Here is a 9,769-nt window from a genome sequence, read left to right on the forward strand (position 1 = left end):
CCCCCCGCCCCCAGCTCCAAAGATGGCGAGAATCGTGACACGATAAAAAAAAACAAAAAACCCCAAGGGCCTCGGTGTAAATGTGAGCTCTGAAAATATCAGCGTGTGAAAAGGCCACGTTAATCCTGAGAGATTTACACAGACTTCTGCTCACAAACCTGGTGGTTTTTAGTTGAAGTCAGACTCGTCTCTGTCAGTGAAACACATAGCTCACTTCACTTCCTGTTAATGGTTGGACTGACTTCCTGCTGGTGCGAGCTGTGTAGCAGCAGACATTCACCACAAGAGAAGAGATGCGGTCCACAACGAGAGTCGTTGCAGAAGGTTCGACGCTCGGGTTCTCAACATGTCGCTGCTTTGAGTAGCTCTAACTTCACTTCTCTCCTCAGTGTCTTCAACCGTCCATCCGAGAATCCAACCGTCCATCCAACAGACGACTATAATACTACAATAAATACTAGAACAAATATGTGGTTATTAACCACATTATTACTAGAACAGTGTGTGTGGGGTTTTTTTTTTTTTTGGATCTTGGGTCATCATTGATGAGGTAAAGAGACCAATGTGGCCCAAGTGTATTTTTAATGCCTCACTGGCCACAAACACTAACAAACCACAAGTGCCACGGACAGAAGTTGCAATTGTTGTGATGAAAACATAATCAAAATAAAAACAAAAAACTTACAGGGCAAAGGTCACGCTCTTTATTATAACAGGACAGGGACTTTGTTTTCTTTTCACCAGGATGTAATAAAGAAGCAAACTTTCAAAATTAAATCACAAATTTCTGTTTTTTGAATTATTGACATAAATATATTTTTTTACATCTTGGTGGTGTAATGTATTTTAAAATAAAAAACAAATAATAACGCAACACCAACATACACTGATGGGAAGATTTTTTTTTTCTTATGACATATATGTACGGTGCAATGTGATTTGGGTGGCCTTATGACATATATGAATGCATCCTATTGGCGTAAATAATACATCGAATTATTTTAGAATTATTCTGATTAAAGTGTACACCCTGTTTATAAATCTATCCCCCTATGAATGCAAACCAAGAAGTAAATCATTGGTGACAAATATTCTCAAACCCCGTTCCTATTGGCGTAAATAATAAATTAAATTCTTATATTATTAAAAATATTCTGATTAAAGTGTACACCCTGTTTATAAAATGTCTCCCATTTTTGGGGCTAGCTGGCCGGCACCGCGAAACCGTAGTGTCGCGCGTATCGTTGAAGGATCATTACAGATTTAACAGATTGTTAATGATCGGTAAATTTTCAAAATAAAACACCTGTTAGTCTTTATTCTGTTCGTATCGGAGTCTGGAAGACGTTTTATTTTGAAAAACTGCCGGATTAACTTTAAATGAAAAAAAGTAAAGAGAAACACGACCGTATTGTATCTAAATAAAGTAAATAAAGAATTGTTTTCAGCGGCCCGGTACCAATTGACCCTCAGACCGGGGCCCTAACACAGAAGACGGTCGTCAGTGTCCTTTTCTTTGTTTGTTTTATCCATTAGCCTGAAGTTGAGTAAATTTGATCCCTGTTTTTGTTACTAATCAAACGCCAGTTTGGCCTCCTTCACGATGTAGCATGTATGCTAAGACGATGCTACCGTCGTCTTAGCATTCATGCTAAGTGTGTTAAATGTGATTTAACTCATTTAACTGTAGTGAAACAGACAACGGAGGATATTAACTTCATATTCTACATTTTTGCAACTTCTCTTCCACTTTTCCCGCCATCAATTGAAAAAAAAACACCTTACAATATTAACAGAGTAATTCTAGTTTAACTAGTTTGTCACTCTAAAAAAGTTTACCGTGCGTTTGGTGCACTTATTTTGAAAAGCCAGTGTAAACTGGTATTTCCTGTACCTGCTCTTGGTCACTTCCCCCTGGCTGCTGTCCAAAACCCAAACAGATCAGACGAACCGAGGTTTACATGGAGCCAACGTACAGACCGTCTCATGGTTCTGGTACCAGACCCCAGTTCATGGAGCCACAACTTTGACATCACACAATGAGCAACAAGGTAAAAACCCAGCTTTGAAAACGTCTCTTGGCAAAATTAGTTTTTAATATTAGTTTATTGTGTATTTATCTGGTTCTTTCACTGTGAATTGATCAAACACACAGAAGGGTTTCTGATGAAGAACCGGTTCATGTTGCGCTGCATGTGTATTAATATATTAATATAATTTTTATAAAATTATTTTTAAAAATGTTATCTTTCCCTGCATGTTTCTCACTAAATTAGGGTATTTAGAGAACATTTTTAGAAATTTTTTTTTTTAGTTGTTATTAATCTATGGACTGACTGGAAATGTTCTGCTATTGTAGTGTCATGACGAATATGATTCTGGTTCTGGTTCTGAACCCAGTAAATGGGTCTGATTGACAGCTGTCAATAATCCTTCAGTCTTGGAGCACTAAATTTTATGCTTCTCAAACGAAGCATTTTTTCTTTTTCCACTCGTACATTCACGACCCTCTCATAATAGCCATGCGACCAACTTTGGGGTCACGACCCACCTCATGCTGTGTTTGAAGGTGAACCAGTCCCAGATGTTAAGAAACCAGGCCAGAGCAGTGAACAACCTCACGACTCCAGCGTCACCGTCGGCTCTCCGTACCGAACCGTACTGGAACGTTTACGTCGTTGGTTCCCACGTCAGGAAAAGGTGGCGCCCTGACCCCCTTAGACCCCGGGCCCTGTAACGTTCTCTTCTGCTCACACACAGCTGCAGAACCAGCACCTGTTAGAGATCTGCAACGACAGGAAACTCTCTGCGCTCCTCAAATCATCTAACGTCTGTGTGTGTGTGTGTGTGTGTTTGTGTGTGTGTGTGTTGGATACACATCATCACACTCTGTGGTGGGGTTAGTTATATGAAGAGAAGCGGATGATGACATCTTCACAGCCGAGCTCCAGCGGTGTGAAACTCATGTAGAGACGAAAAGATTGTTATAAAACAAACATGAACATTTGATCCTGAAGGTTTAATGGCGACACCTGAGTTCTGACTTTTTTTTTTTTTTTGGATGCTCGAAGACACAGTTCACATTTTGTGAGGTGAGTTTCAAACTCTTTCAAAGACTTTCAGTAAATGTATATACATATATGTGTGTTTGTGTGTTTGTGTGTGTGTGTGTGTTTGTGTGTGTGGTTTATGTGTAAAGTCTTCATTTCCTTGTTTTTCGCGTTCTGTGTAATTAAATAAGTAAGAGAAATTTTTTTTATGTTCAACTGATTTTAACATATATATTTAAGAGGTATTAAAAGGTTGGATATAGAATATTTAATACAGTATCATTTTGGTGCCACATGTCAGGGTTACGGTTGTTAACGTTTGGTAATGTGAAAAAAAAAGAAAAGCTCATCGACTTAGTGATGTTTCACCGGAACGTCACTAAGTCGATGAATAAAAATCCGATATTTTTGCTGTGGGCTGTGGGTCATAAAAAGCAGAGGGGAGACCCTGAGTGGAAAATGCTGACTTTGTTTGTGTGAGTCCCAGAGTGAGGTCTTGTAGGCGTCGGAGGGCAGATAATAAAAGAAGAAGACTTCTTCATATCCCTGGGACTCATTTCCCGGGGTCTGTCTTGTCGCCGGGTCAGGCCTCCCTGGATTTTTCTCACGGCTCTGGGACTCATGGGACAGAGGACTGCTGTGATTGGCCCACTGACCCTGTTCCACCAGAGGTCTGGCAGCGGCCGGGTGAGCCTGAGCGGTCGCTGTGTGCAGATTATTCCAGATTAGTGTTTGTTCTGTTTTGTAGAAGTAGAGCTTTAAGATCGCTTCACACAACTGGGTCACCAGGAGTTCTGTTGACGACGGCGTTGTGATAATTCAGATCGCGTTTCCGCAATGTGTACATGTTTCTGACTAATCAGAATCTCTAATGACCCGCGCGCCACCGCCATCACCGCCACTTCACTGTCACTGTCACGTCAGCGAAAAAGGCCACCGCCATCACTGTCACTGTCACGTCAGCGAAAAAATAAACAAACGCCTAAATATAAAGCTACAAAATTAAATTTTCATCAATGAATTCTCGTGTTGGGCCAGATGTGGGCTTTCTTTGGGCTGGAAAAGGCCCCCGAGCCGGGAGTTTGAGCCTACGGCTCCACAACGAAAGAATATGGAGAATTCTTGTTCATTTCTTCCTTGTTCAACTTTTTGCCTCCATTTTGGGGCCGGGTCCTCGGCTACATCCGATAACGGCAGTTTTTTCGGAAACAAAATATGTATGCCTTTTAAGTTCGTCCTTCAAGAATTCAAAACTTTACAGAGTATTTTGTGGATATCTGGGTGAAATACTGTACAGCCTACTTTGATATGTAGTATTTGAGAACACAATATGTGGCACAGTTACCTTGTTGTGGATTACACGACTTCCTTAACAGTCGCGCAAAGTGTATTTGCGAAGCGATTTGTCGTAATAAAGACGGATTCCAACTTTTTTTTGCAGAAACCATGGGCTGTAGCTGCAGTTCAGATTATTCAGACACGGACTGGATCGAGAACCTCGATGAAATCTGTGAACATTGCAACTGTCCGATACCCCCGCAGTCCTGCAATCAAGTAGGAGTCCATTCAAGTCGCTCTGTGTCCACATGATACTTCACCGACTACATTTGTCGTGAATGTGTGAAGTATTTCTGTGTAAATCTGGATTTCATTTTGAAAATGTTTTTTTTTTGTTTTTCCCTGTCTCCAGTACATCGATCAGCTGATTCCTTACCCATCACAGCATTCGCCTCCTACATCACCGTTACCAGGTAATAAAACATCTACGGTGTGTTTATTTATTTTTGCATGAATCTTCCAATTAATATTTTATTAACATATAAACATTGTACTTCATAACAAAGTATATTTCACAACTTCACAAAACGACGACTGATGTGAGGTGAAGCCAGAATATTTCATCCAAATTCCTTAATGTTGTACACTACATTTTCAGCGAAAATATATATAAAATATATATGGAAAACTGTGAATACAGAGAGGTAAAACTGTGTAAGGCATTGAAGGTGTAATATTTGTTTTAATGCTAAAATTTAACACAATATCTAATACAGAAAAATACGTTTAAATCAGGGTTAAATCTCTATGCAGATGACAAAACAATTTATATTTAGTTAAATTGACATTTCATATCTTTAACACGTTGTATTCTTGAACCACGAAGTCAATGTTTTTACACGACAACGATCACTATCATATTTTACTCATTTTTTAAGGATTTTTTTTATTTTCTTGGGTGTCTGATAATGTGTAGGTAACCTCTGAAGAATTTAGTTTTTGGAGATTTTTGCGAACACACGACTCTGATTGTCAGAATACCAAGGGTTGATGCATAAAAAACACAAATAAGAAGTAAGATAACGAAAAAAAAAACCACCAAAAAAATAATAAAACCCTTTTTTTCTCAAAACTGTTCATGGTGAGAAGATTTTCCGGTGCTGTTGCTTCAGGGGCTTCACATCCCCCATGCCCCATATCATCTTCCTGTACTTGCGGCATCATATTTCTGTTTTGAAGTAAACGCACCTCATTGTGAGCTGCAGATCTTTTCAGTTCCTTTTGGTTTCAAACTCTTCTCAGAAGAAGAAGGAGGATGTGAGCCCAGCAGCATGATCGGGACGCAAAAAAAAGTCAAATGAGGATTCGAGTTTTCCACATGTGAATGTTAGAGCGTGTAGAGTCAACAGGTGCCGTCAGTCTTCCCACTGTTCATGTCCAACTCTGTTTCCCACAGACAACCTGGTGGTGGCCATATACAGCTATGAACCCAAACATGACGGCGACCTGGGCTTTGAAAAGGGAGACAAACTCAAAATCCTCAACCAGTAAGAAATGAACCGACTGTTTGTGATGCTTTAGTTCCAGTCAGCAAATCAGATGACAGGATCTCACTTCCTTTAAACGTTTCAATGTATATGCAGATGATACTGATGTTTCCCATCGTTAGAAAATCAACTCTGGTCATGAGAACGGTTCACAGCAGAAGTACAGCTCGATGTTGTTCTTGTCTCAGGTTTCCTGTCTGACTCTATTGTCAATGTATGTTGAAAAACAAAACAAAAAACAGCACATTTACGGAAAAACACAAAGTCAGAATTGACTTTTTTAAGGTCGTGTGTTTTTTTTTATTGTTCTTAAAAATGTAAACGTGGTCTCTAAACTATATGCGGCGTGAAATGTTTTAAATACACAACCCACATTTACCCTACTGAGGTAAAAATGCCATTTTATGGGACTGCGATACATTTCATGCGAATGATCTCATTTAATGCTATAAAAAAATCAATAATAATATTGATACTAATAACGCACTCTTTAAATCCTGCCTCAAAATATTTTTATATAAAATTGGACTCTTTTCCCATATTTTATTATTATTTATTTTTATATTTGTCCACGCAAAGTGAAATCACATTTGGAAAAAAATAAATAAAAAATTCAAAAATTGTATCAAAGTAAAATAACTCAAGCCACAGGCCTAAAAAAATGGGAATATTTGTTTGTAAAAAACAAAAACAATTTAATGTGATTCCATGTTCAGACAGCCCTGACAAAAAAATCAAAAAGAATTGAATGTGATTCCATGTTCAGACAGCCCTGAAGACAACGAGTGTTTTTACCCTGGTTGGTGCTGGTTCTGGTCTCCACGTCCAGAACCAGCACCAACCACATGCATCACATTTTCTTTGAAGTGACTTCATGCATGAATCACAAAAGTCTATTTTTGCCTCCGCTGTCGGTTCAAGCAGTGAGTTGAACGTCAGTCCTGTTCTCAGTGTCATCAGAGTTTTGTTTTAGCTCTAAATACAGGATTACAAGAAAATACTTTGACAAAAAATAGCAAAACTGAAACACTGATCTCAGTCGTTTATTTTTATTCTTTCTGCTGTCTGGTAACTTTGGTGACAAGCAGAACAAAACAGCGTCATCGTCGGCATAAACGTTGACTTTCTAGTTACACGTACAAAATGTAAATATACTTCACATATACATGACATGTCTAAATACTTTGATCGAAGTCATGTAACTGTAGGCCTTCAGTACTTGGTCAATACTTCAGTCCCAAAGATTAGCATCTAAAAATAATAATTTCATCTATATTTCTAAAAAAAAATTTAAATTTTTATTTTTTTGTGGTGAGATAGCACTTAAACTTTGACCAAAATGTGGCTCCGACACCGTGTCGGGGTGTTTCCTCTGTCTACCGTGTGGAAATGTAGGTCAACATATTTGACCTTTTCTCACCTGTGAAGATCCTGGACTGATCTCAGATCTGTGACGTGCTCGTGGTGTTTTCTCTGCTCTTTTCACACATGCACGCAGGGACGAACCAGAGTGGTATTTGGCCGAGTCGCTCACCACGGGCCAGCAGGGCTACATCCCATACAACTTTGTTGCTATGACCAAAATGGAGACTGAACCGTACGTCAAACAGGAAACATAAAAAATATAAATGTCTCGACACCTTCTCATCTCAGACTGACTGTGTGTCCCTGGGAAAAGGAAGTGATAAAGTCAACGTGTGTGTGTGTGTGTGCTGCAGGTGGTTCTTCAAGACCCTCTCTAGAAATGACGCCATGAGGTTGCTCCTGGCTCCTGGGAATGCACAAGGCTCGTTCCTGATCCGAGAGAGTGAAACCAACCCAGGTGAAGGGCCGCGCCGTCATCCGAGCGCTAACTCCTGCACGAATGCTAACGTCTGCAGGTTTCTCCCCCAGTGGAAACTGTGGGTGTAATACATGGGTGTAAAAACCACAAGAGTGAGATCATGCTCCCTCAGGCTTCCTGGCAGTGGTTCAAAAAACACTTTTCCCAAAACTCTCCTTCCTGTCTCCCATCATGCTTTGGGTATTAGATTTTGGTTTTGTTTTGTTTTTTTCAACCTCAGACACAAAAAAAAGAAAAAATGCTGATCTGAATATATCCAACACTTTCAGGAAAGAAGTAAATGCTGATCTCACTAAATATATCCAACACTTTCAGGAAAGAAGTACGGTTTCACAGTGTAGCGGTTAGCACGTCTGCATGGCAAGAAGAGAGTCCTGGGTTTGATTCCCAGAGGAGCCACATATTTCTTATGGCGCCCCCTGTGGCAGCATGTGTCCATTGCAAAAACTCCCTGAAAATCTCCCCATTCTGGGATGAAAAGGCCACTCAGTTATTATTATTGTGGTAATGTAGGCCTGCGAAAAGGCCACTCAGTTATTATTATTATTGTGGTAATGTAGGCCTGTTAGCATGCAGTCATTAGCACGCTAACAAGCTTAACTGACATTTGAAGATTTAAAGGAGCTATCCGTGCAATTTAGTGTCATTTTATTTATATTTTCCATTTATGACAATTTTCTTTTGGAACAAACATTAAAAATAAAGACTTTTTTTTGGTTTTTTTATGTGATCACTTGACTTTAGCCTCTTAAATCAAAGTTAAATCTTTGTGACAAACGGATCTTTGTTTTCAGCCTTTGACCCAAAGAAACTTTTAGTAAGGCTGAGACTCCTCTGCTGCAGGTTCATATGCCTTATCGATAAGGGACCTGGACTACAACACAGGTGAAGGGGTCAAGCACTACAGGATCCGTAACATGGACAACGGCGGCTTCTACATCACGGCCAAGATTTCCTTCAACTCTCTGAAGGAGCTGGTGCAGTATCACAGCCGTGAGTTCACAGACTCCTGAGGTTCTTTGAACAGTAACAGTGACTGGACGTGACCTCACTGGTCTCTCTCCCCTCTCTCTCTCCTCCCTCCGCCGCAGGTGAAGCCGATGGGTTGTGCACGAAGCTGGTGAAGCCCTGCCAGTCGAGGGCACCGCAGAAGCCCTGGTGGCAGGACGAGTGGGAGATTCCCCGCGAGTCCCTGAAACTGGAGCGCAAACTGGGAGCAGGGCAGTTTGGAGAAGTGTGGATGGGTGAGTGACGGGGGAGTTAAAGGATACAGGAGGGATGAAGGATCGGGGGAAAAAAAATGGTGATATGAATTAATAAGGGTTGTGAAGAAAGTGGATGTAGATGTAACGATGCGTTGAGAATCGATTTAAAATCGATACAAATGTGTGACAATTCTCATTGTTTGTAATTAATTGCGCATCAAGTTGTAAGGAGTAGTATCTCAAAAAGTCACTGGTCATACCATGACACTACACACTCCAGTACACTAGGTGGCAGTATGCTCATAAAACCGTTGGTTGTGACCCACTATCAAACCCAGATGTCAGGTCTCTACGTAGGCTGAGAGACGTTCATGTGTTGGAACAGAACGTGGGCAGAACTTGTTCCACAGACACCAACAGTGTTCTCCAGTGGAACTCTTTCCACTTCCTGTTTTTTCTGTCAGTTGATGAGGTTCACAGACCATGTCAGTTGATGAGGTTCACAGACCATTTCAGTTGATGAGGTTCACAGACCAATGTCAGATCAGGATTTGGTCACAGTTTGATTGGAGATCATTTGGTTTTAAAAAAAAAAATTCTGTGATAAAATCATGAATCATCTCGTATCGTGACTTCAGCGTTGATTCATCGCAGGGTGATTTCAGGTGGATGACTGGACACTGCAGGGTGTGGGTGATCAACAGGTCACTCTACATAAATATGTCTTTGCACAGTGTGAATGGTGTGAACGGTTTCCCCCGTGAACGATGCTTCACCATCAATGGCTGGTGTGTCTGTGTCTGTGCAGGGATAAGTGGTTGGAGGAGAAAACCCAAAGGTTTGATC

At 40.4% G+C, this 9,769-nt stretch overlaps 1 protein-coding gene across 3 annotated transcripts in view; it reads left to right on the forward strand.

The window, feature by feature from the left end:
* Positions 1–1,309: 1,309 nt before the first annotated feature.
* Positions 1,310–9,769, forward strand: part of lck (LCK proto-oncogene, Src family tyrosine kinase) — a 17,457-nt gene continuing 8,997 nt past the window's right edge. The window contains exons 1-8 of one of the 3 annotated variants that reach the window (XM_008315710.3): positions 1,310–2,051; positions 4,492–4,604; positions 4,741–4,801; positions 5,785–5,875; positions 7,374–7,472; positions 7,594–7,697; positions 8,562–8,711; positions 8,810–8,962. In XM_008315710.3, coding sequence (XP_008313932.1) covers positions 4,497–4,604; positions 4,741–4,801; positions 5,785–5,875; positions 7,374–7,472; positions 7,594–7,697; positions 8,562–8,711; positions 8,810–8,962 — 766 coding nt within the window. In that variant the 5' untranslated portion in view covers positions 1,310–2,051; positions 4,492–4,496. Of the gene's footprint in view, positions 2,052–2,873; positions 3,093–3,209; positions 3,738–4,491; positions 4,605–4,740; positions 4,802–5,784; positions 5,876–7,373; positions 7,473–7,593; positions 7,698–8,561; positions 8,712–8,809; positions 8,963–9,769 lie in introns of those variants that run through there. The other 2 variants (XM_025059671.1, XM_025059676.1) reach the window with 2 other exon arrangements.

Source organism: Cynoglossus semilaevis, chromosome 1, assembly GCF_000523025.1.
Source record: "Cynoglossus semilaevis isolate Cse_v1.0 chromosome 1, Cse_v1.0, whole genome shotgun sequence".
NCBI lineage: Eukaryota > Metazoa > Chordata > Actinopteri > Pleuronectiformes > Cynoglossidae > Cynoglossus > Cynoglossus semilaevis.